The 27,399-nt window shown below is 37.5% G+C and overlaps 3 protein-coding genes across 4 annotated transcripts; 2 read left to right on the top strand and 1 right to left on the bottom strand.

The window, feature by feature from the left end:
• Nucleotides 1-237: 237 nt before the first annotated feature.
• pomgnt1 (protein O-linked mannose N-acetylglucosaminyltransferase 1 (beta 1,2-)) lies at nt 238-16,849 on the bottom strand. 2 transcript variants are annotated; one of them, XM_062423983.1, is made up of 23 exons: nt 16,734-16,849; nt 16,415-16,648; nt 15,610-15,712; nt 14,420-14,535; nt 14,183-14,206; nt 13,149-13,214; nt 12,921-13,034; nt 12,683-12,800; nt 11,785-11,883; nt 11,476-11,603; nt 11,055-11,125; nt 9,967-10,042; nt 8,912-8,995; nt 8,677-8,718; nt 7,488-7,546; nt 6,225-6,297; nt 5,230-5,358; nt 4,563-4,688; nt 4,318-4,382; nt 3,673-3,717; nt 3,404-3,539; nt 3,213-3,322; nt 238-1,350 (listed from the first exon to the last, which is right to left on the bottom strand). In XM_062423983.1, the coding sequence occupies exons 2-23, from the start codon at nt 16,532-16,534 to the stop codon at nt 1,269-1,271; spliced, it is 1,986 nt and encodes a 661-aa protein (XP_062279967.1). In that variant the 5' UTR covers nt 16,535-16,648; nt 16,734-16,849; the 3' UTR covers nt 238-1,268. The 2 variants fall into 2 exon arrangements, with proteins under 2 accessions (XP_062279967.1, XP_062279968.1); XM_062423984.1 differs by lacking the exon at nt 14,183-14,206.
• Nucleotides 16,850-18,727: 1,878 nt separating this feature from the next.
• Nucleotides 18,728-20,335, top strand: LOC133985285 (interferon-induced protein with tetratricopeptide repeats 1-like). Its single transcript, XM_062424881.1, has 2 exons — nt 18,728-18,732; nt 18,979-20,335. The coding sequence occupies exons 1-2, from the start codon at nt 18,728-18,730 to the stop codon at nt 20,333-20,335; spliced, it is 1,362 nt and encodes a 453-aa protein (XP_062280865.1).
• A 4,711-nt stretch (nt 20,336-25,046) lies between these two features.
• On the top strand, nt 25,047-26,596 carry LOC133985044 (interferon-induced protein with tetratricopeptide repeats 1B-like). Its single transcript, XM_062424594.1, has 2 exons — nt 25,047-25,059; nt 25,306-26,596. The coding sequence occupies exons 1-2, from the start codon at nt 25,052-25,054 to the stop codon at nt 26,594-26,596; spliced, it is 1,299 nt and encodes a 432-aa protein (XP_062280578.1). The 5' UTR covers nt 25,047-25,051.
• Nucleotides 26,597-27,399: the final 803 nt, after the last annotated feature.

The following is a 27,399-nucleotide window of genomic DNA, read 5'->3' as shown; positions in this document are numbered from 1 at the left end:
GTGATAATTCTACTTTATGTTTATAACTGAGGTGATAGAGGATGATGCATTATATTGACTGGTGTTCCTAATATTTTGCCCCTCTCATGTATGTTAATGGGGTGGACAAAATAATAGGAACACCTTTCAATATAATGCATTATCCTCTATTGCCTCAGTATTAAACATAAAGAAGAATTATCACTTTTCTGACGATGGTAACAAAAAATATGCTTCATAAACTTCATAAAAGTTGAATTAGATTGCACAGGTGTTCCTAATAAAGTGGCCGGTGACTATATTAGTACCATTAAATAAGTATAAGTTAATATATTTGCTGTGTATTAATTGTGTACGTTGTTAAATCTGTGAATATTCTCTAATTTCCGTCTTTTTCAGCCACCTTCGAATTTCCCTCATGAAACCTGATCCGAGGCAAACTGACCCACAGCAGACTCAAACAATCAATACTAGTAAAAACCATTTCTTATCATCTCTTTCACTCAAACTTAATATCTAATGCTGAAAAATATGGGGACCCTTTAAATTTTCCTTTTTTTTTTTTTTTCATCAAAAAATATATATAGTCATGTATATACATTATTATTTCATTATCTGTAAACGTTAGGCTCTTAAAAAAATGCATTGATCTTGATAAAAGTGGATTTTTTTTTTAAGAAGAAGAAGAAAAAAAAAAAAAAGGCAAACAAAATCACTAAACTCCTTTTTTTTGATTGATATAAAATAAATAGAGATAAGTTATAACGTATGTACAAGATGGACAAAGCACTCAGTAGTTTAAAAAAAACCAGTACAAACAGGTTAAACTGTGGTGAGTGTGTTTGTGTCAGTTGTACCGTTCCTGCTGAGAAGTTTCAGTCTTAATTGAAGTTTTTTTTCCTGTTGACGAAGGGGGATAAAATATCATCCCACAGTTGTCATGGAAACAGCAAAAAAGGAGAGTTTTCAGTCGTCGCACAGCAAACTTGCAAACTGTTGTCGGTTGTTTTTTTTTTTAAACATAGCATCGATGTTCCTCCTCTTATGGGCTCGTCATGGGACGGATTTAGTAGTGCAGTGTAGTGTTAATCCCTCTTTTTCATTAATGCTCAAAAAAACCTTCAAAACAATCCTTCTCACGTATGAGTTCAAGGAGAAGTTTTTGTAGCTGCGGGTCCCAGGCTGGATTATTAGTGGTTGTTGTCAGAGGAGGAGAAGAAGAAGATGTAGTGTTAAGGCCTGGGCTGGTTGAAGTGTGTGTGTGTGTGTGTGTGTGTGTGTGTGTGTGTCTACATCTGCTCCACTGGTGCTCCCTCTTCTTTGGGCGGAGGCTCTAAGTGAATCGGAGTGACACTGGCTGGTTTCTTCACACTGATGGAAAAAGACAAAACAGATAAGCAGAGGAGAAAGGTGAAAAAGGAGGCAGATACTTACATATTTGTTCTATTTATGAGCAGAGATGGCTATCATAAGGATTTTTTTTTTTTTTTTAAACATCTGTATATTACATTTTGTTAGTTTTACAGAGAACAAGAAGGCACACATAGGCAATAATAATGATAATCAAACAGAAATACATTTAAATTAACTGTGAAAAAAAAATAAATAAATAAATAAAAATAAAAACATAAAAAATATATAAATAAAAATAAATAAATAAATAAAATAAAAACATAAAAAAAAAAATATATATATATATATAAATAAAAATAAATAAATAATATAATATATAATTAAATAAAATAAATTAATTAATTAATTAAAAAAAAAAAATCCTCAGATCAACACCTCATTCCAGCCGTCTACTTCCATATCATTTTTCTCAAGGAAATTACAGAAGACCTTCCATATTTTCCAAAACGTATCAATCTTGTTCTTTGAGGTATAAATCATAAGGATTCTTAAATGTATAGATATTCTGAGAGGAGTTTACAGTTATCTTTTTTTACTGTACTTGTGGCAAAAAAGCTGAAGACAAATGGCAATGAGAGACGTAAAGTTAGTTTTCTGTCTGAGACTTTTGTTCCAGATGTTGATTAGCGTCAGGTCCGTCTCCCTTAGCAACCGTCACAACAGACAGCAGCTTTTTGTCCATGTGAGACCACCATAGCTCAACTCTGCTCCACGTATTTCACACCTGACAACATTTATCCTTTACTTTCTAAAAAAGTTTTTAAACCACGCTGTAACTTTTGTGTGGCTTCGTCTGCATCATGTTCCCTCCAGTCAGCTAGCTAGCAAAATTCACTCTGTGGGTCTGTTTGAAACCGCATACTTTCCTACTACTCGTACTAACTCTGACGTCATTTGAAGTATGTAGTGTGTTTCAACTGCATAGCATGAGATTTAGAGTATGTGAGAAGTTCCCGGATGGTTTACTAGATTCTCCAGAAATGCGGAGTATGCATCAAGAGCTGACTCATACTCAAATTACCCAAGATGCAACGTAACTTCTGAAAAAACCCCAAAATACAAACGTCACAGATCACCACCTCGGTGGTTTCAAGTTAGCTACAGCGAGGGTATGTTCGCTTCCTGTTTTCAAAATAAAAGCACCAATTCTATTGTTATGGTTTTCTTAATAATAAAAGGTAACGGGTGTTTTATTCTGTGAAAATGACAGGAAGTGCGTTACTTGCTACGGCTAACTCCGAATTCGCAGGAACAAAACTTTAAACAGGTGTTATTTGTACAAATTAGCGTCACATTGTGGATCTAAAGGGAAACTTTCCCGTCTAAAAAGGTTAGAAATGTCGATAAAGTGTTATATTATATTATAACATTATATTGAGTTAGAGCTCAAATGAAATCAGCTTCAGCCTGCTGTTTTCAGCTCGGGTAGGAATGAAATGCATTGTGGGTTATCGTGTAGTTTACTACAGTGTAAACGGTCTGCTTACTATCTGGTCGTTTAGTGTGTAGTGTGTTGGATGGAAGTATGTAGTATAGAAGTATGTAGTATGTAGTATGCGGTTTCGAACACAGCCAACGCAAGGTAGAAGTGGTTTACAGAAGCTAGAGCTCCTCCTAGTGGATGAAACTGAAAAATGCTCTCCAGCAGCTATTAATGAACCCGTCATACTAGACTACACAGCTCAACTCTTGATGAAACATCTGTGTAGGCAGATGTGTTTTAAATGTCCTTCTCATAAATTTCAGACTGGATTCAGACGTCCAAGCAAACTTTTGTGGCTTTGAGAGAACGTTTACGTTTTAACTGAAGCTTTACTTACGAGTACGGGGAGATCGGGACGGCCACCACCAAGACATGATTCCTTTTTCTGAAGAGCCGCCACAGACCATTGTGGTATCCTCGCACATCCAGGTCCCAAACATGGAGGCACTGAGCAGAAGATACAGAGAGAGAAACATGAGTACCATTTAAAAACTACAACAACCAGAGCTCCCTGCTGTGACTGTATACCTTGGCGAGCTCGGTCCAGGTAGATGTGTCCGTCTCCGTCTCCATCTTAATGAACATGACGTAGGTTTTCCCCTCAGAATCCGGCAGGAACGAGTCCTCACACGGGTTCTTAGTGTGGTCCAGCACCTCCGCCTCCCTGGGATCACACACAGTTTCACAGTTAGAAAAACAAACAGGAGGCAGGTAAACTGGGTAACATGTATCCATCCATCCATCCATGTTTGTAGTTTTTCCAACATAAATCAGTGACTTTCATCAATCTCACTCACTTCAGCAGATTTTGAATTTCCACTTCATAAGCGTCTTTCTTTAAGCTGTGAAGAACAAACACAAGAACACACAGTCAATCACAGTCGTTGAGAGTCAAGGACAGACTATCTGCTAATGTACTTATATACTTGCATAGAATAATTAATACTCAGACTCCTACATTTTTTTTTATAATAATATAATTTACTGCTCAAATACTCATTCTTATAACACTCGAGGGGTGAATAATGGACTGATTACTCTACCACTACCGAAGTCCGACTCTATGAAGTTGTCAGTATTTTATAGGTCAATTGCGTTTTGGAACAGTCTTCCAGGTGAGGTTCGTGACATTAAGGGAAAAGCTGGTTTTAAAAGAAAATTAAGAACATATTTGATATCAATGTAATGTAATTATATCATCTTATTTGAGTGTGGTGATACATGACTGTATAATGTTTTTCTAATGTATGCTGTGCTCTATTAAATATTATTGTCTGGACCCCAGGAAGACTAGCTGTCGTCTTGGCGTCAGCTAATGGGGAAATCCTTTTAAATAAACAAATAAACAAATAAACAGTGTTGCCGTTTTACTTCTTTGATACACCTAAAGAGTTTGTGGCATGAAAAACAGCACATCAGTGAGCAGGTGAGAATGTACGCACCTTTCCACATTCTTCAGCTGCACATTGGGAACAGTGTTGAACTTGTGTTTCTTGAAGTATACCTCCTATATGATGATGATGAGAAACAAAAGAAAAGAGGGTCAGGTACAGTATGCTATCACAATTTTGAAGTGCAAATGTTTTATCTCAGATTTCGCTGATGAAGGTGCAGAATATTCATGATTGTGATGTTGAATTGTGTTGTTTGGGTAATTTTAACAAGCATTTTTCTTTGCAGATCTTACATGGAAATAGCCGTTCATGTTGAGGCCGATGATGCCGAAGTGGTACGAGCGGGAAATGTCGGGGATGATGCACTCTCTGCCTTTCCTTTGCTCCGGCATTCGCATCCACATGTCCCAGTCCCACAGCTACAACACACACACACACTTAATTTATAGTTTATAACATCTTTAACACATCTACAAACACATACACAGTCTAACATTGATTTAAAATGGACGATAATCATGTTTTTTCATATTTAAACTGGTCAAAGACTGACAGAAAACCCTACAACTATTTATTAAGTGAATTAATTTATTGATATTTATATCACATTTCTGCCGGTGCGTCTGAGCTGTATATGACAATAATTTCTAGTAATATAATCAATCAATTAAAAGGAGATGAACCCAGATAAGAGGTAGAACAATGATGGATGATGGACCAAATAAAACAAGACTAATTTCAGTTAATTTAATTTAGGCAAAAGTCTTGACTTATTGATGTAGAGCGTCTCCAGAAAGCTGCAAAAACCTGACTGCTAATGTTACTGTCAACAGCAGGAAGGACAATGAAATATAAAACTTTTAAATACCCTCTAAAGCCTATTTTTAAAAGGAAACTGATTATGGGTTTCCCACAACCTGCAGATACCCTGATTTAATAGAGACATGATAGATTCTGCACCTTCTCAGGCGTCGGCCATTTTGGCTCCAGCTCGTCTTTGTAGAGGCTCTTTTTCAGCACCCAGCCGAGGCCGGGCATACTCTCCACTCTGTACAGGAGGGCGGGGTCCTCTGCCGTGTGCTCGTAGCCCTGCACCACAATAACAACAGCAACAGTGTGAATGATACACGCAGGTCAGGTAGAAACAGAGTGAGGCGACATCGGATGCAGGAGGGAAAATTTGCAATGGCCCTAAACAGTGAATATGAGACACAGATCCTGTAGATGATCTTAAATTACACCCTGAAGTCGAAAGACAACTGATAGGTTACCTCATGTTCTGTTGTTGAGGTCGCTCCAAACTATCTTTAAACTATCGGAGATGTTCAGATGTCAGTCAAACAACTGTTACCAGCTAAAGACACACATCTGGATCTATTATCTGTTTTTTAATCATTTATTATCATTATTTAATCAGAACGTTTTAAGCAACTTTTTAAGCAGAAATGGCCAAAAAAATCACTTGTTCCAAAGGTGAAGATTTTCTGGTTTTCAAATTACTTTATAATGATTTATGTTTTGGTTTTGGGCTGTTAGACGGATGATGAAAGACATTTTAAAAAATCACCAGTTTGCTGACATTTTTCAAGTCACATATATATCAGTTAATCTGGAAAATAATCAGTAAATCAATCAATAATAAGAATTATCTATAGTTGTTGACCTATATTCAATACTACAATTACTAACCATGAAAAAAGCAATACTACAGCAAGCTTTAAACCAGGTTTAGCTCACTGCATGAATGTTAGGACTCTCTGAACTCTTACTGCATACTACAGCCTGTAAGTTGTAGGTAGGTATGGATCTAGATAAGGCTGCATTTAGGGGAAAGGAAAAGAAAGAAACTGGACAGAGACAGACAATACAGAAGAAAATGACAACTAAGTCACTGATAGGAGATAGATGAAGAGATGTGGGTGACAGCAGCAGCAGGTGAAGCAGTCGGGACTCACCTGGTCGTTCCATGCTGAGATGCAGTAGACACTGTCGTCCTCATCCAACAGGTGGACGGTCTGACTCAGAAAACTGCAGGAGCAACAAAAAAAAGACACAGTGACATTAGTAGAAGTATAATCAGCCACAAAAGTGTTATCTTTTATAATAATAAACTGATTATCTTTTGGTTTTGGGCTGTTTGTCGGACAGTTTCTATTATAAGGTTGTGTGAATACTGATATTATCTTTTGGACAGCACTATGATTGATTTGGATCTTCTTTGCAGATCAATACGACAGATCGTTATAGACTCAGTCCTGGAAACTGCAGCAAGTCACTGTATTAACTAAGGCTGCAACTAATGATTATTTTCATCATTGATTAAACTGTCCATTATTTTCTTGATTCATTGATTTGTTTCCCAAAGCCCAAGATGACATACTCAAACGTCACAACTCAAATTATATTCAGTTCACTGTCATAGAAACAACAAAATATCCCAATATAGCCACATTTGAGAAGTTCAAAACAAATAAATTGGGCATTTTCTCTTACAAAATGACTCCAAATGATTAATAAATGATCAAAAAAGGCAATTAACTTAATAGTTGACTAACTGTTTCAGCTCTAATATGAGCTAAATCTACTTATTCTGATAAAAATAATGAAGAAAGTAAAGCTGCGTACATTTAAACGTATGCCTATTGATAAGAACAGTCTGATATCTATAAATCAACATTGAAACTGAGGACTTTGCTCATCTAAGTTGTCTGTGTGTCTTTATAGAGTTTATAGCAGTAAACATTCAATAAAAACATGCTTCTCTTTGTTGATAAGAGTCTCTCTCTCTCTCTAACTGAAAGCCTCGAGCTCCTTTCAGAGAGCAAAACTGGCTTTAAAACCGAGTGAGACGACGCCTGCAAACACTTTTTGAAGTGGAAGCTTCAAACAGGACGGTCAGCCCAGGAGGGCAGCTCCAGCTTTTACAGCAGCAAACACAGTTCAAAGCCGCCTGTCCAACAAAGGAAGGCTGCAGTTTTCTAACAGAGCGGAGAGTAGCTTCATCACTGTGGATATATACTGCCATCTAGTGGTGACTGTGGGAACTGGTGGGGGAGTTTATGAGCTGAAACTTCTCTTTTGGGCTGTATTGTTTTTTAATCATTACAACTTTGTTTTTTAAAAATTAGTATTCAATTCTGGAAAGTCACAATACCCCATCCTGTATAATAATGACTCATGATTCATATAGTATTAGTGGTGATTGTGCAAAAGCGTACCTGAAGAAATCGATGGAGATGTCCAGATCTTCCTCGAGGACGATGGCATAGTTGGCTTCCTGAAAAAAATTTAATAAAAATACACTTTATTGTGAAGCAGCAGAAACACAGTTTTCATCAGTAGTAACTTAACAAAGCTCCTCACAGTTTAACATGATCAGGAAACTGTAAAATAAGGCAGATATCTGAAAGTAGACTAGTGGTTTCTGTCACAAATTCACCTACTTCCAAGGTGCACGGAGAAGGGAAAAATTCTAGATGAAGTCATCATAAAAACACATTACAGGTAGCATTTAAGTAGTATTAAACAGGTAAATACCCCTTTTAATACTACTATAAATAGCAGTTGTTGTTGCTGAAGCTTTGAAAAGATTTGTGAAAGTACAAACAGGAACGCTGAAGAGAAACTAAACTTCAAAACCACAGAGTTTCACTAAGAAGCTACAAAAACACTGAAACACAGACAGATTTTTCTCTCTGATCTGCAGCACAGACACAGGGGAGCAGGAGGAGGGGGTGCGTTACAAGTTGGCAGTGGTCAACTCAGGACTGCAGCTACAGTGGAAACGCTGATTTCACTGCAGGCAGACGCAGCAAGGTGCAGCTAAAGCATGAGTGTTTGATATTGAAACACTCGGTTGGAGAAGCAGCACATTAATCAAACTGCTCAATATGACATTGAACACATCTGACGCTTGTAAGCATGGCCGGATCTACCATATGGGCAATATGAGCAAGTACCCAGGGGCCCTTGAGTAGAAAGGGGCCCTTAATGATGTGCTTTTTTATATTCGGGTTAACGGCAAAACGACACACAGCTTGACTCTTTCTCTTGATGTCGATAATTGCGGTCGCTGTCAGAAACCCAATGTGTCCATAATGAAAATATGGAGTTACGAGGTGTCCACCTGACAGCAGCGTTATCTAATCTCATAAAAAATTGTTTCCAGGAAAATTAAGTCTCATGATTGACTGTTTTATATATATATATATATCTGTTACTGGCTGGTCAATGGTTAAAAAGGCATCAATGCACTGGTGGTTAGGTTGTATCAATGAGTGTGAGGAGAAAAATGGTCACCTAGCAGAAAACCGACAGTGCTTTAGCAGTGAAACAGGGGCCTCTGGTGGTATTAATCCAGCCTTGCTTGTAAAACACGATGACAAACAAGAAGAGTTGAATACTCACTGGGTGAAGGTTGAAGGTTGCGGTCAGACTCGCCTTGTAGTGCTGCAGACAGAAAGCAGAGAGACACTGTTGATTCTCACATTGGAAACACAGAGTAATACAAGCAGACTGTCAGAGGTATAAGTTACTTTCATTAATTGAACCCAGCAGGTTTTTACTGATCTAGTGAAAATCTGATCCAGGTTGGTGTGAATTAGGTGTCGATCGATGGATGTTGGAGACAGCTGTTGTTTACCTGGGACACTCGGGCGTTCTTGATGCTGATGGGTGTGTGCTGGACTCCCTTCAGTCCAAACAGCTCCACGACATCCATTGGCTCCTGAATCACACACACAAAATATATGATGAGTGGTCAAGTGGTTTAAATCCAGCTATCAGAAGAATACCAGCATCGGAGATTTGATATAAACATAATAACACCAAACAGCCCTGAAATATTCTCGTTTTTTGTGTTCAGTTTAATTAGTAGACAGTGGATTTAACTGAAGCATTACATCGTCCCTGAAGATTAAAGCACTAATGCACCAAAGCTGTATTAGAGGATAACACTAACATTATTTTATATTTTACTTATTACTCAACAAATCCCATAAAAAGACCAAAAACCAACATATGTTCTAATATGACTTCCCCACATCCATTCATTCCTACTGAAAGCATAAATTAGGTACAAAGTGAGTAAATGGTGAATTTGTTGGGCAGATTAATACATATGTGGTGCTCTAGTGATTATTTTCTCTTTCATTTTCTTTCATGTGTTTTGAATGGTTTTTGGACAACAATGGAGCTTAATGACTTAAAGAATAACATCTCAGGCCTTGGATACACACACAATACTTGTTAGTAGATTCATTTATTGTTGTTTTGGGTCTTTTTATGAGATTTTTAGATAGTAAGAAATATACAGAATGGTGTCAGACTTACTGTTTAAGGGCCTCGCTCTTCATCTCAAGGCAAATAAACGATATGATTCAGCAAAATTAAAGAGCTGAGTAATTTTATGACTTCATAGGCTATTATATGCTATTTTAACATCTGTAGTGTTGCAGAAAGTCTTTTATGTATTTTTTAAAGTACTGTATTTTTAAGTTAAGTGCTAATGCTTTGTGTTTTTTCATCTTTCATCTCCGTTAATACCGATATATCAGAGAATTATAGTATCCAAGCAGTCAAAGTAACAGCATATAAACAATCAGTCATATTCCTCATTGAAATACTGAGATTAAACACCCAGCCATAGTTGTTAGTTAAGTGGTGATCAGCACCAAAGAAGAATTAAAAACTTGATACCTCATAATATCCATCGATGAACACTGTGATCATCTGCGGGTTGACGCCATGCGCGGAGAGAAGTGACCTCAGCATCCTGAAAACAGACGAGAACCAGCACAAGGCACAAGAGTGAAATGATTTTTTTTTTTTTTTTTACTGTGTATGGATGCATGACCGTGTGATTTGTTCCAATTTAACACGGGCGGACAGGTAGATGTAATTTTCCTTCATATTAATAGTAAGTGTATTTCTAGGGGAGGGGCTGCCGTCTTTCCTCATTCATCCTGCAGCAGCTTATTGCAGCTCCATGTGTTAATGAATTGAGGTTGTTGTTTTTTTTTTAACAGTACAGTTAATTTAAAAACAAATTAACTGTCAAGTCAAGTCGAGCAGCGAGTGATTTACTAATAAGAATGTTTAGTGTGTGGAGGGGGGGGGGGGGTCATTTGTCTTCATTTCTTTGAGAGTAAAAGTGAAATGCAGTTCATATGTGTAGAATATCAACATACACGTACATATGTTATGGTTGATTTATAAGTAATAAACCAAACCTAGTAGTAGAAAATCTGGTGTTTTGTGAGACAGAGCCAAATATAAATTGTGACCTTTTAAAGCAATTTTAGCCCCATGTTGGATAAAAATAATAAGAAAAGCTTCACATGGTTTCTGCTTTATTTACCAAATTACAGTTTAGACTTTTTAAAAACACAATTTAACACTGATTTCATGGCCATTACCGGTGAAAGAGTGAAGGAAAAACCTGCAGAAGCGATAAGACCCACTATCATTCATTTATTTTTCATATTTCTGTCAGTGCTCGGCAGCTTCACGGAAATATAATTAATCAATTAACATGATATGAACTCAATAAATGGCAGGAAATTGATGGATAGAGTAACCCGTTTTTTTTACTAAAATCTTCATATTTCCATTATGAGTGAATGAGCTGCTGTAGCTAATAGTAGTGACAGGTCAGATGCCTGAAATGCCACCAAAAAAAAAGGATTAGACATCTCAAAACAGCCGCAAACAACTTACAGCTATTATTACTATCGAAAACAGGAAAGAAAATAACTGCAGTTTTATCATCAGTCTTCAGGTCTTACCGGTAGAGATAGTTGGGTCTGTTCCCTGCGATGACAGCCACTGGGACACTGAGGACATTATTATTGGGAAGCTGGAAGAAAAGAAAGAAAATAAAATGAATAAAAATAATGATTGGTTGTTAATTTCAGCAAATATTATATGCAATTAAAGTTTCATATATAGAAAGAATTGTCTACATATATTCATGTTATCGTATATTACTTAATTTTCTAGTTGTTTTGTTTAAGTAAAGAAGGATGAAATGATTGGTTTGACCATTTTAATCCGAGATGTGTATATTGAAAAATCCCTGCTTTTGCCTTGTAACTGTGTGTCTTGTTAAGTCAGACTTTCAGGCTTTTCTCTCTGTCCTTTACTGTGAAAAAGAAGAAGAAAAAGTTCTGAAAAAGTGAAATGAAGAGTCTTTGTTGTGTGTCTTACGGGGTCGGGGTTGAACTCGATGGGCGCCGGATCCTTGCAGCTGCAGATGCTGCCGTATCCTTCCACTTTGCTGCAGAAGAGTTTCCTCCGCCTGTTGAGCTCCGTGTCGGCCCAGTGGCATTCTGCCTCTGCAGGAGGAGAGAAGAAAGTTATTGGAAGTAAATATTACGTAGTCTAAAATGCCACCCTCTGAAAAAAGGGGGCACATGCAGCTCCAATTTAAGACATAAAAGGTCTGATATTATACGGCACGGTTTGTTTTTGAGGATATGGTTATGATATGAAGCATTACTGAAGTATTTATCTTACCTTCAGAAGCTGTGAGCTGCACCTCAGTTTTCAGCAGCACCGGGTCTCCCCATGTCGACAGAGCTGGAGACTTTGAGTGTTTCTCTCCGTAAACCTGACCTGGATACACAAACACAAACACACAGGCCGATCAGAGAAAGCCAACTTTGAATCAATCAAACTTTATTTTTATAGCAGCTTTCATACAGGTTAGTGTAGTTTGAAGTGCTGCACAGTTGACTGACAGGCTGATAATAAGACAGAACAAGTGACATCTTAAAGAAAATGAATAAAAACAATGAGAGAACAAAAACAGAACAAATTATAAAAGAAAATAAAAAATGAGACCAATGCACACAGGAGAAAATAAGAGTGATAAACATGTTTAAAAGAAGAGAGAATAAGGGGGAAAGTTTATTAAAAGGTAGAGTAAAAAAAAAAACCTAGGGTAAAATAGATTAAAAAGACAAAACAAAAGTAAAAATTTAATAAAAGATAAAGTTGAATAAAAGCTGGACTAAAAAAGGGATTAAAAGACAAAAGAAACAGATGATTAAAATTGATAAAACTTATAAAATGATAAAAAAAAATAAAATAACAAAAAAAACATCAAAAAATTAGAAAAAAAAAGACTATAAACAATTCTTAATAAAAAGCCAGACTGAACAGGCAGAGAATTTCTTGTAAACATTGATTAATGTTCATTGAAAAAGCTTTAAAATGAATTACACACAAGCTTATTTTCACCTCTTTTGTGTCAGAGTTGTAGCAAAAGTTTGATATCAAAACATCAGTAAATAAAATGCCTGGATAGCAACTGCAGGCTGGGTATGAGATTAAACTAATTTGAGAAAGAAAATTCAATTTATGTGTATAAAAAAAAGAGGCCATTTAACAGAGTGAAAGTTTGTTCTTTTACCTCCTTTCTTCACCACCAGAGTCCACATGTCCCTCCAGCTGAGGTTGATGGACACCTGGCTGCCGAGACCCTTCAGCAGGTTCTTGGCGGCTTCCTTCAGGTGGAACGTGCCCTCGTCCTACACGGAAAAATGCAAACACAAACAAAACACTTAGAACTGGAACGTCGACCTCATTCAATAACAGTAATAGACTCTTTTATTTATGTAGATTTTATTTTATATGAACGACTGACTGACCTTAATGGTGAAGATCAGGACTCGACCTCGGGTCACCATGTTGAGGAAGAGGATCATGGCTTCGTCCTCGTGGGGAGAGTAGGTGTCAAATATCCTCTTGGCCATCACATGACCCTAACACACACACAGACAGACACATACACACACACCAACATTTGAGCCTATCTGGTTTTAAAACTACTTTATTATTGGTGTTCTTCAAGAAGCACATATTGAGTAGATGCTTACAGTCGCCTGGTTCAGGACTATCACATGGATGCCTCTGCCCTGTTCCCGCATGTCATCCTCCAACACCTGCAGGAAACACACAAAAAACAACAACAAGTATTTAACCTGTATGTTGGACGATAAAGTGCGATCACGTGTTTAAAAGGAGCAGTCGGACCAAGGTGTTTGATTTCTAGTTGAGGATGCTTTAGCTTACTTTAGCACAAAGAGTGTAAGCAGATTAGAAACTTGACGCCTGACTCATGTCAAAAGTGAAAAGGAGGACAAACTGAGTTTTCTGAATATTTAAAGTTCCTACAATTGAATTAAATGTCAATTTTTTGTGAATTAAAACCAAGTATTTTAGTGGTGATTTTGAATTTTTTATATTATTTTAAAGTGTTTTTTTGTATTTTAAGAGTGGATTTAAAAAGAAATAAATTCTTAAAGATAAATAAACCATTTAAAAAGCCATTATCTGAACATAAAGCTATTAAAATGTTGGATGTTGTATTCATGAAGGATAACTCCGATTTATTACTATTTGGGTCTTATTTTCGTAGTTCAATCACTGTTTTTATCTAGTTATGATGACATTGTTCTCATTAAGTTAATCACTGAGGTCTGGGAAAGCGGTGGCGTCACTATTATGAAATCCAGTGCAAGTTAACCAGACTATCTAAACTGCTTTTATGTGGAGGTAAAACCAAACATAAAAGCACCTAAAATGTCAGTACATACAGTAGGTCTAAGTTGAACAATGACACTGGTCTGTTATCTGTGAAGGATGGTCATAATTTGGGAGTTTCCACATTCCCAGATTTCACTAATTAGTTATTACAAAGTTGTTTGTAATCAATCAAACTTTATTTTTATAGCACTGTTCAAATTGTAAAAAGGCGAGGACGGCTGAAAAGTCTAAAGTCTAAGCTCTACGATCGGCTCATAAAGATTGGCGTTATGAAACAGGTTTTTTAAAAATTGTGAATCACCAAAAACTACGAGAAGTCCTCGAGCATAAAGTCATAAATGTGCACAACAAATATTCGGCTGACCTGTCCAGTGGTATGTGAGATTAGCTGTGGATGGATACACACACGACCATGATCACCTCCAGTTATACTTGTCGGGGGGTTAAAAATGTAATAACAAATCCAACAGATTAAAAAAAACAACAACAACTGCAAAACAGATAATGACAAATAAAATAGATAAGAAAAGAATAAAACCATTAAAAAAATAAACACTGATAGCAGATAGAGAAGATGGCCATTGGTCAAAATGAGACTCACAGTGGTGCCATCCACCGCCACGTAGACTTTGGAGCGGCTGGAGTACACCTCAATGTCCAGGACTTTGCGCCCATTCGCCGGCCTGCGTGGTGTCTCCATGTTGGGCAAGACGTCATCTAAAAATAAAGGAGCATTACACCAAGAATAAGTACAGCAGAGTGAATAGAAAACACTGATAATCAGTCTTTAAATGTATGCTTTTCTAACACTTATATTCAGATACCAGATACATCTTTAAATTTCTATGAAGACCAATCATTGCTCAAACCCACTTAACTCATTTTCAAAAAAGACACTTCACAGGTTCGGCAGAGATTTGGGGAAATGATGCTTAACACATCTAGAAAATCTCCATTTGATGTATTAGTGTATACATAAATAACACAGAGTCTTGGTTTTAAATATTTCACCCAGTGTAAAAATCAGTTTCAATGGAAGAAGCTAAAACAGGAAATATATTTGATATCTTCACGTTGTAAAATATCTTGGTTAAAAAGGAGACATTAGGTGTGGAGGAGGTTACAGATTAAGGATTAAACTAATTAGATTATCACCATGTGTGCTGCTGGAAACCTTCCCTAACTGAAGTGAAAGTAGTGCAACAGCAGTTCGCCCTAAAGGCCTGAAACTGCAGGTTTTACACTGAAAACTGCGACCAGTCAGATTCTGTGACCCTGAAGGTTCATTGAAGGACCAAATATTGAGGGATGAGGTGTCAGACAGGCCACACAAATATCAAATAGAGATATGCTGGTGTACTATATACATCCTGACAGTATAAATACCACCAATCACTTCAATTTAACACTTCACAGCAGATCAAACCAACTGCAAAGCTCTTCCACTCCAGAAATCAATCAATTTAATCAGGAAAAAAAATGTTTAAACTGATATTTCTTATGCAGAGTCCAACAAAACAACAACATACAGACTGCTGTTATGCAAATACAATCCAGGGTGATCCTTGTGTTTAGTAATTAAAGAACATTTTGAAATAAATAGTAGAATTTCAGCAACAATAATTGAAATGTTGACACCAGCATACCCTTACTATCAAAGTAACCCTATTTGGCTATGTAACAAGGCCAAAAACGTTCATAATTTTTCATTACAACTATGAAAATATTAGACAGTTGTTAAGTTAGATTTTAGTCCCATACAGAGGCTGAACACTGGAGCATGTTTCATACCGTATTCTTGAGCTGCTGCATCTTCATTAGCTACTCGTCTTGTGTCCAGGATGAGTTTAATGTTGACGATGACAGTTATCAGTAGAAAGAGCACAGCGCCAGCCTGTTGAAGGACATAGAAAGAAAAAGCTGAACATTTCCCTTATGTGACATATTTCACTAACATGAACACCCGCAGGATTCAGAAGTGAAGCTCAGACTGTTGAAGCACACACTGTGGGTTATGTGGCCCCATCACTGTTTATATATATATATATATATATATGTGTGTGTGTGTGTTACTGTGTATGTGTGTGTGTGTATTTGTCTTCAACAATACATCTTAACCTCCCCTGATTTTTTTCAAGCATGTCTGACCACTGGAAAGGGTGGTCCTCACCAGTGACCAAAAAACGGGTGGACCCCTCAACTGACAAAAACAAGACTATGTACTACTGTGTGTATGCGTGTTACTGTATGTGTGTGTGTGTGTGTGTGTGTGTGTGTGTGTGTTACTGTGTGGACACACTGTGGGTTTTGTCCTCCATCACTTCCATTGAAAGCAGGAGGCTTCACACTTGGTTTAAATCCCTCTTAATCACCACAGTGAGGATAAATATCTCAGTTCAGGTTATATGTGGATCACAGTTGGTGGGTCTGTTTCTGCAGAGAGGCTGCAGACTGTCTGTGTGTTACTGTAGATGTGTTTGTGTGGCTTTGGGTCTGTTTCTGCAGACTGTCTGTGTGTTACTGTAGATGTGTTTGTGTTGCTTTGGGTCTGTTTCTGCAGACTGTCTGTGTGGTACTTCTCCATCTACACACAGACCTGACAGAAGCGGCGGATCGTCCTTTTGTTGGTCAGCTTGTATTTCCAGGTGAGGTACAGGCTCCTCTGCTGGCGGGGGATAAAGGGCTTGGCTCGGGGATTGGGAGTCCAGGTATCCATCCCGACCCTCCTCCTGTCCTCCTCCTCTTCCTCCTCCTCCTCCTCCTCCTCCTCCTGCGACCACCACCACAACACCACCTACACCACACGGCTGCAGGCTTGTCACATCCTCATCTGCAAGAAGAATAAAACTTGTTATTTCTGTCTCTGGGTTTTAACACACTCGAGTTGTTGCTTTTCCTTTGACATGTCTACTCACAGAGTCGCCACTAAACTTTGCATTATCCTTATAGTCCTTTATGCAGCAGCAGAATCCAGCAAAGTAAGAAAAGCAGTTGTTGTTGTTGTTGCTGCTACATGCTACATGCACCGTGCGCTTCCGCTTTTTCTTCTTCGTGGTCTGGAATTTAAACACTTGCATCCAATGTGTTTCACTACTGCCACCTGGTGGAATTAAATTACTCCTACAACATCAGCCCAGTTCTTTTAAGATCACTGAACAAGCATTTTTTGCTTGTATACTACTAGACTTCTAAACAAATCTTACTTAATCAAAGTAATGTAACTTATTACATTTGATTATCAATCAGTCAATCCTTATTTATATAGCGCCAAATCACAACAAAAGTCATCTCAAGACACTTTACATATAGAGCAGGTCTAGACCGTATACTCTTTAGATTTAATTTAAAGAGACCCAACATTCCCACATGAGCAAGCACTTTGTGACAGTAGCGAGGAAAAAAACCCTTTATTAGGAAGAAACCTCAGGCAAAACCGAACTGTATGTGGGACGACCATCTGCCTTGACTGGTTGGGTTTTGATGACTTTTCTAATTTTCTAACCAATATTTGCAGCTGTTAGGGTAAATGTTCCCATTAAGCACCAAAATCTAAGTTCAGCTGTTTTTCATGGATACTGACAAGATTTATAAGGGAGATCATTTCTTATAAAGCAACATGTATCTCTCATTTGAAAATGTATTCATTAGTTTATGTACATTTTGGAATATAAAATAAAGATATTTGATGAATAAAGTGGGTTTAATTGGTACTGTGACTCCATTTAAGCCAATGTGTGCTCCAAATAAGCCCACGTCATGATTTATTTACAAAATATAAACAAAAATATTGATTTCAAAGAATTAAAAACAGTAACATAAACAAAAAACAAAAAAAGGAAAAAACCCTCCTAAGCAAAATCGTAAATGTTGTACTTTTCCTCACATGGTATATTTTTTAATGGAACACTTTTATTTGTAATTTTTCATTTTGATATTGTTACCTTTACTTAAACACTTACATGCTGTTTTAATGTATAGCTGGAATCCACAAAAGAGGACAGTAGTATAATGTAGCTTTACATAAGTACAGTTTTTTCCATTTTAAGGTGGTTGTACTAACCTTAACCCTAACCGACCAGGCAAATCTAAAAACTGCCCAACTGTCACAAATGTCACAGATTTACTGCATATGATTTGGACATACATCATTGGATTTCATTGAATTGATTTAGCTAAAGTACAATATCAACTAATGATTGATTGTTCAGGAAATAAAATGTCAGAAATTAGCTATTAAATTACTATAATTACTCCCTGAAGTCCAAGTGAACAAAATTCAGATTACTTGTTTTGCCTGGTCAATAGTCAAAAATCCCAAAAAATAGTAAGTTAACTGTGGTGGGACATCTGGGATTTTTTTTTTTTAAATTATTCATATTTGAGGAGTTGTCAATTGTTTTGGCATTTTTCCTTAAAAGTGACATAAACTATTGATCAATTATCAAAACTGTTTCCATCTCACCTGTTACATCTGGAATCATTTCAACTGTGGCACAGGTCAAAAAACATCATGAGACATTCATCTGATAATGATATGATATGAAGTGGTATAAATACATGGAGGGGACAAAGGTTCTATTTTATTTCTTTACCTTTCTCTGACACAACTGCCACATCTTCAGAGCTTTTTTTCAAAAGCATTTCTTCTTAAATGGAAGTCATCATTTGAGCTCCATGGTGAGGTGTCAATGTTTTTTTCAGTGAGACAAACATACAGTATGGCCGTAGGTTTCTATTACTGGGAAAATTAAGTGCACAGAGTCCAAAGTCAGTCCTCCACATGTCCTCATTTATACCACCATATATTATATAGTTATGGATTTTATGGTGCTACACCCAAAGCACAAGTGTTTATAAACAGCAAAACAACTTCATTAGAGAACAACTGAGTCGAGGTAACAGCTACATGATGAGGTGAGCGGCTGCATTTCATATAATCAATAACACTCTTAATATGTTAATTATAAATCTAACGACAATTGTTTTATTATCAATCAGCTCTCCAGTCCTTCTTTATTGTTTCATTACCTCCTTCCTTTGCTATTATTTCTTCATTTCTCTACCTTTTTTCTTTCTTCTCTCCCCCTCTCCTTACTCACCGGGCATATTACCATACTGCATATGTGTTGTGTGATATTAGTCATTTTACTTCTCCATTAGTGCTGCTCAGAGTCAAACAACACTGGAAGCCAAACTTGAGGCTCTGCAGTGTCACTTCACCTGGGACCTGGACCCCAGCAGGTCCGAACGCAGGTCCGAACGCAGTTCCGAACGCAGTTCCGAACGCAGTTCCGAACTGTTCATTCTCAGGGACATGCTGGAGGACATTGGCACTGAGAAGGGAAACAGATGGCTGGGTCACATTTACAACCTGCAGGGGTACATTCACTACCAGCTGGGCTTCACTGACGATGCCCGGTGTTTCTTCAGCAGGGCTGCAGAGGCTTTCCGCCAGATAAGAAAGTCAGATAAAGGTCCCTGGTTGGTGGTGAACTACGGGAACCTGGCTTGGTGGCACTACCAGCAGCGAGAACAAGCAGATAGTCAGTCTTACGTGTCAAAGGTCGAAACCCTGCTGAAAGAATACCCATCTCCATCAGAGGATGAGCTTCATCCAGAGATCTACGCTGAAAAAGCCTGGACCCTGATGAAGTTTGGCAGAGACAAAACGCTGCTGGCTGCAGATTACTTCCAGAAAGCCTTCAAGATGCAGCCGGACATGTTGGAGTGGCACACCAGTCATGTCATAGCATTAGTGAATGTTTATGGGCACCCTGACCAACCACTGGAGGAAAACATACTGGAGAAAATGAAAATCGCCAAAGAAAATGATCCAGACAACTTGTACCTTGCTGCTCTGTACCTTCAGCAATGTGCAAAGACAGGAAGAAACATTAAAGATGAAGCACGTGAGTTGGCCGAAAAGGTTTTAAGAAAGCCACAAAGCAGCTACAGTGGTATAAGACCATTACTAATGCTGTACAGAATGTATGTATCTGAGGATGAGGCTATTGATTTGGCAGAGGAGGCTCTGACAAGACATCCAGATGAACGTCTTCTGAAGTGGTGTGCTGCAAACTGCTACAAATGGAGGGTTTACTCACACAATGACAATCCCCTGAAGCCGAGAATGATGGACAGAGCAATCAGTCTCTATAAAGAAGTGATGCTTCTTTACCCTCATTCTTCACACAAAATAAAACTAGCTTTTGTAGAGATAGTCGCAAAGTTGAATCGTGGCCAGGCTGATGCTGACCAGATTTACCAGGAACTGCTAAAGTCTGTTGGTGATCTGAAACCTAAAGATAGACAGAAGCTATACAACCTCTATGCCAATCATGTATTCTTCACTCATAATGACAGCAACAAGTCAATAAAATATCACATGAAGGCAGCAGAGATACCACATCAATCTCACTATCGTGAGAGCAGCATCAGAGAGCTGGAGAAGAGTATAAGAAGAGGACACCCAATGAGTGAAGAAATAATCAAGTTGCTTGCTAACCTACAGGACTAAGAGCCAATAATAAAGAGGAAACATTTACTGCACTTTAACTGAGGGACATTGTGTTTAAATGCAGAAAAATGTTGATAATCCTGTCCTGATCAATTTTCTAAATCACAATGATATTTTAGATTATATTTAAACAATTTTGATCTGTTGTTCATCAACTTTGTATTTTCAAGAACTTCAAAAACCCAAAATACACTTTCTAATGGGAATCTTTCAATCTGGAATGTAATTCTCAGTGATTTTGTAAAATTATCATTGTTAATTGCTCATACTTTTTTATTTCTTTATTTTAACATTACTGTAAATTCTATTTTGCACTAATGACTGTGTGAATATTGATTTTATTTGTACATTTTGCTCCTGATGAGATTTGACTTTCTTCTAAGGGAGCTTTATTGACACCACCTACACATCTCTTGTTTGTGATCTTCTGTTTAAATATTGTGCAAATAAACAAAAAACAAACAAACAAAGAATGTTTTTGTCAACATTTGAATATGAAGTGAAAAGGAATTACACATAATTCAGTCTGATGATCTCACTTAGTTATCTTAAATCACTGTGAATGTTCAGGTAAACACACACAAGCAAACACATCTTGTTGCCAGTGGTGTCAGCAAGTAAACTTAACTTCAAGCTGAAATTTGGCCACAATATCACATTTTCACTACACGATTAGTACGGCCAAAAATAATTCATAATAATGATATTATCACAATATGTATAGAAAATATGAAGAAGAAAAAAAATCAGTTTTAGTTGCGAAATGAAAAGTCAAGGAGAAGTGGTCTAACTTAAAGATCTTTATTATAAAAGACCTGAGTTATTGCTGCAGAAAGAACTGAAAATATGTATGAATACAAAACTTTTATAAACTCTCATGTCAGTCCTACTTCCCTCCCCCGCAAATGGGAAAAATGCCTCCCACCCATGTCGTCTAATGTATGTCAGCCAATCACTGTTTTACCTCAGCTTCTGGTGCAATCAGAACCTCTCAAATAATAGAAGCGGGAATCGTTATCTGGCAAAAACAAGAGCCAAATGTTACCGTCACTTTGACCTTTTTCATCAGAAATATTTGCCTTAAAAGTAAACAGTCATGCTGTCCCAATATCATCATTTCAAAGAGCATAACTGCAAGAAAAATTAATTTCTGGGAAGAAGGAAGTGAAGTGTGACTGCCAAAAAATATCTGTGGGGTAACCAAATACATGATTTCACAATCAGGCCTAATTACACAGCTGCATGCTCTGACACTTATGAAAAGATATACAGATAACATAAAGATAAGATAAAAACAGATATCAAAGAAACATATCATAGTATAGGTACGAGAGAGAGAGAGAGAGAGAGAAAGAGAGAGAGAGAGAGAGAGAGAGAGAGAGAGAGAGAGAGAGAGAGAGAGAGAGAGAGAGAGAGAGAGAGAGAGAGAGAGAGAGAGAGAGAGAGACATAATACAGACCGTACATGTTTGATTTTAGTCCAAAATATAAAAACATTCAATTAGCATTACAATAAAACCTCATTGTCAGCTGTTTACTGTAACTATACTGGACCACTTAAGTGAGACATTCTGTCAAATCAGCCATACAGTTTTTACATGGCTGAAATATGCTAAAACAGTGCAGTTCAAATGTCTATCTTTGTCCTTTACCATTACTTATCTTTCTCCAGATGAAGACTCCAGTGATGCAGAATGCCAGCAGTCCTAAAACATCCCAAACAAGATGAGCAGCAGGGAACTCTGAGGGAGAAACTGTAACCAAAACAAAATATTCACAGTGTGTCAGGAGCATCAATGCATTTCTGGCATTTTCATCCATAAGTATCTAAACCGACGTGTGATAATGATACATTATTATTGACATACCTCCAGTTTGGTGTAAGCTCTGTTTAAAAGTTTCATCTTTGAAGTACCGCTGATAGTTAAAGAAGTCCAGAGTGTTTTGTTCCAAGTGTTGAGGATCATCTTCCATTCATTTTTTCACCCATTCTTGTTTGTGTTGTATTGTTTTGTGGTGTTTTGTTCCAAGTATGTCATCTGAACTCCATCAATGTGCAATAAACCCATATAATCTGACACATATGATACTTCAAAGAGTGTTTCTCTGTAGGATAAAAACAGATTTCAGTTTTCTGAAATGGTTTTTAATGATTTGTTTTATCTATGCAATTTAACCAAATCTTGCTGAATCCATCATCTTGTATAATAGCCAGCAAGCATGCAGTTATAACTGACATTAATGTCTGTGAACACATACAGAGCCCTTACAGTGTTTCTGGTCTAAAAAAAAAACGAAATATGTAAGATTATGATCATACTGATAAATTACCATGAATTTTAACCTGTAGATACAACATGAGTTTTACATGCTGTTTTCTCTATGAATTTGTAGGAAGGTGTACACCAAAGCACATTGTTCTTGAAAGTGTCTTTCTTAGCTCGCCACTGATAATTTGTTCACAGATTTTATTCACACATTTTCCTTTTTGTATTGTTTTGATAACCTCTTTCACTGTTCGTATAAACACCTGACTGCTGGTTGAAGACAAAAAGGTGTACCTGTCCTTTAAGCAAGTAAACCAGACAGTTTCTACTTCAAGCGAGTCAAATTAAACTGCTTCATAGACATCGTAACCATAAGCATACAGGTTTCCCAGCCTTTTTGAGGCCCTCACACATACATGTTTCCTGTGTTTTGGTTTTCAGTTTGCGCAGTTAATGTCAGGTTAAGGCAACCTAAAACATCATAAATATCAGACAAAGGAGGACAAGACACAGCGTTAGAGTTTTTTACTTGCAAGGAGAACGGAGAGAGATATGCACAAGTTACACCCCTCTTTCCGCTCTGACATATCTCATCCAAGCTCCTCTATTTATTCTCTCTCTCTGGGCGTTTCCTAGTTACACAAACGTTGCTGCTCTAAAGGGTAGGAATTCACACAGCAGCGACGCTATCAATATTTAACATAATTGCATCATAACGTATCAACTTCTTTGCACATGTTCTCCTCGTTTCATAAAACAGCTCCAGAAACCAGTTTGGACTGGTTTCAGCTCCTCTTGTGGTTGGGCACGATTCCTGTATCACAACGATAGCTTAAACTTCAGCCTGCAGTCACGTAGGCACTTCTATATCTTATATATAACTCAAGCATACAGCACACTTACACACTCTAATAGAAAAGGTTAGTTGCAGTATAAAAGGTAAATATGAGATAACTTATGTAAAATTATTCCATCAGTTAATTAATAATTTGGTTTGTCAAAGTGCTCCTTCACCTTTTCTAATTTTAGGACTGATTGAGGCTAATCAGACAGTATGGTTATTTCCGGTTTTCCCGGTGGTGCCCCGAATTAATCATTAGAATGGATTATTCTTTAATTTTCTTGATAATCATTAATACTTATTTATGTCATTATCAATAACCAAACGCATTCCTTCTACTTTTACATGTATGGCTGCCTTGTAGCAAGGCTATTTCCAAATGCATGGTGCTCCGTAGTGAGTCATTACCAATTCCAACAACTCAGTTTTTCTCCCCAGCTTGCTGTTACCTTCACATCTGTCCTGTATCAGTCTCATCAGCCCTGTCCTGTTCCCAATGTCTTCCCAGCCATTCAACTCCCAGCCTGCCCTTGTGTCAAGTCACCTCTTCATTTTCTTATTAGTTCTGTCAGTATTTAAATCCTGGTTTGCAGTTCAGTTTTTGTTGGATCCTCTGCTCTGTTCATTTTGCCCTGGTTTGTCTGGGGATCAGTTTTATTCAACTCAGCCAGCTTTTATTGTGTCTGATCCATCCAAAAATAAAGAATCTTTTCTTCATCTTCAATCAGCATTGCAGTCTCTGCATTTCAGTCCACCTGCTCTGACAATTATAGTAGCATTCAATTCTATTCAACTTAACTTCTGACGTGAATCATGAATCATTAAACACTTACATGCTGTTTTAAATGTATTTCTGGAATCCACAGCAAGTAGTCAAATATATATCCCACCTATTCCAGACTTACAGGATACCACTTTCAGTTCAAGAAGTAGTGTAATGTCAGTACATTTACATAGTTACAAAGTACTGTACTTTCAATTTAAGGGAAGTTGTACTTTACCAACAAGGCACATCTGAAAACTGCCCAGCCACGAAAGACATATTTGTGAAGCTGTTAGCAGAGAATTTTTGGCATCTATTATTTTTTTCCTAACAATTATACATTTTTCTGTGCTAACTTCAAATCTATTGATCAACTATCACAACTGTTTCCAGTTAGTTTTTGTCATTCAACTAATCATTTCAGCTCTCATACAAGTGAAAAAACATCATGAGACTTGCACTAATCTGATAATGATATGATATGAAGTGGTATAAAAACTTTGAGGGGACAAAGGTTCTATTTTATATCTTTACCTTTCTCTGACATGACTGCCACACCTTCAGTTCTCCAGAGATTTTTTTCTAAAACATTTTTTTGAAATTGAAAGTGATCATCTGATCTCCATGGTGAGGTGTTGTGTTTTTTTTTTGTGCACACATGTAGCCGTAGGTTTCTATTACTGGGAAAATGTAGCGCACAAAGTCCAAAGTCAGTCCTCCACATGGCATCATTTACAGCACCATATATTATATAATTACTGATTTTATGGTGCTACACCCAAAGCACAAGTGTTTATAAACAGCAAAAACTTCATTAGAGAACAACTGAGTCGAGGTAACAGCTACATGATGAGGTGAGCGGCTGCATTTCATATAATCAATAACACTCTTAATATGTTAATTATAAATCTAACGACAATTGTTTTATTATCAATCAGCTCTCCAGTCCTTCTTTATTGTTTCATTACCTCCTTCCTTTGCTCTTATTTCTTCATTTCTCTGCCTTTTTTCTTTCTTCTCTCCCCCTCTCCTTACTCACCGGGCATATTACCTTATTGCATATGTGTTGTGTGATATTAGTCATTTTTCTTCTCCATTAGTGCTGCTAAAAATCAGACAACAATGGAGGACAAACTTGGGGCCCTGCAGTGCCACTTCACCTGGGACCTGGACCCCAGCAGGTCCAAACTGTTCTGTCTCAGGGACAAACTGGATGACATTGGCACTGAGGAGGGAAACAGCTGGCTGGGTCACATTTACAATCTGCAGGGGTACATTCACTACCAGTTGGGCTTCACTGAAGATGCCCAGTGTTTCTTCAGCAGGGCTGCAGAGGCCTTCCGCCTGATAAGAAGATCAGATGAAGGTCCCTGGTTGGTGGTGAACTATGGAAACCTGGCTTGGTGGCACCACCAGCTAGAAGAACATGCAGAGAGTCAGACTTACCTGTCAAAGGTCGACACCCTGCTGAAAGAATACCCATCTCCATCAGAGGATGAGCTCCATCCAGAGATCTACGCTGAAAAAGCCTGGACCCTGATAAACTTTGGCAAACCACACCTGGCTACAGATTACTTCCAGAGAGCCATCAGGATGCAGCCGGACATGGTGGAATGGCACACCAGTCATGCCATAGCGTTAGTGAATGTTTATGGGCACCCTGACGAAGAACTGAAGATAGACAAAATGAAAATTGCCAAAGAAAACGATCCAGACAACTTGTACCTTGCTGCGCTGTACCTTCAGCAATGTGCAAAGACAGGAAGAAACATTAAAGATGAAGTATGTGAGTTGGCCAAAGAGGTTTTGAAAAAGCCACCAAGCAGCTACAGTGGTATAAGACCATTACTAAGGCTGTACAGAATTCATATATCTATGGATGAGGCCATTGATTTGGCAGAGAAGGCTCTGAAAAGACATCCAGATGAACGTCATCTGAAGTATTCTGCTGCAATCTGCTACAAATGGAGGGTTTACTCAAACAAGCACAAACCCCTGGAGCAAGAAAAGATAGACCGAGCAATCAGTCTCCATAAAGAAGTGATCTCTCTTTACCCTGATTCTTCACTTAAAGTAAAAATAGCTCTAGCAAACATACACGCACGGTCAAATCACGGCCAAGCTGAAGCTGACAAGATCTACCAGGAACTGCTAGCAAGTGATCTGGAACCTGCAGGCAGACAGATGCTTTACAACTTCTATGCCTATCATTTGTACTTCATTCGAAAGGAAAGCCAAAAGTCAATAGAATATCACATGAAGGCAGCAGAGATACCACATCAGTCTCGCTATCGTAAGAGCAGCATCAGAGAGCTGACGAAGATTAAAGAAAGAAGAAGACACTACAGGTGGAGACAAATTGAAGAGTTTCTTGCTAACCTGCAGGACTAAGAGCCAATAATAAAGAGGAAACATTTACTGCACTTCAACTGAGGGACATTGTGAATGCAGAAAAATGTTGATAATCATGTCCTGAAATACTTAATTTCATACTTTTTTATTTCTTTATTTTAACTTTACTGTAAATTCTGTTTTGCACTAATGTGTGTGTGAATATTGATTTTATTTGTACATTTTGCTCCTGATGAGATTTGATTTTCTTCTAAAGGAGCTTTTATTGACACCACCTACACATCTCTTGTTTGTGATCTTTTGTTTAAATATTGTGCAAATAAACAAAAAACAAACAAACAAAGAGTGTTTTTGTCAACATTTTAATAATGAAGTGAAAAGGAATGACACATTTCAGTCTGATGATCTCACTTAGTTATCTTAAATCACTGTGAATGTTCAGGTAAACACACACAAACAAACACATCTTGTTGCCAGTGGTGTCAGCAAGTAAACTTAACTTCAAGCTGACATTTGGCCACAATATCACATTTTCACTACACGATTAGTACGGCCAAAAAGAATTCATAATAATGATATTATCACAATATGTATAGAATATGTGAAGAAGAAAAAAAATCAGTTATAGTTGCGAAATGAAAAGTCAAGGAGAAGTGGTCTAACTTAAAGATCTTTATTATAAAAGACCTGAGTTATTTCTGCAGAAAGAACTGAAAATATGTATGAATACAAAACTTTTATAAACTGTCATGTCAGTCCCACTTCCCTCCCCCGCCAATGGGAAAAATGCCTCCCACCCATGTCGTCTAATGTATGTCAGCCAATCACTGTTTTACCTCAGC

This window comes from Scomber scombrus, chromosome 8, assembly GCF_963691925.1.
Source record: "Scomber scombrus chromosome 8, fScoSco1.1, whole genome shotgun sequence".
NCBI lineage: Eukaryota > Metazoa > Chordata > Actinopteri > Scombriformes > Scombridae > Scomber > Scomber scombrus.
The sequence above is the reverse complement of the archived record's forward strand: the minus strand, read 5'-3'. Positions and strand labels throughout refer to the sequence as shown.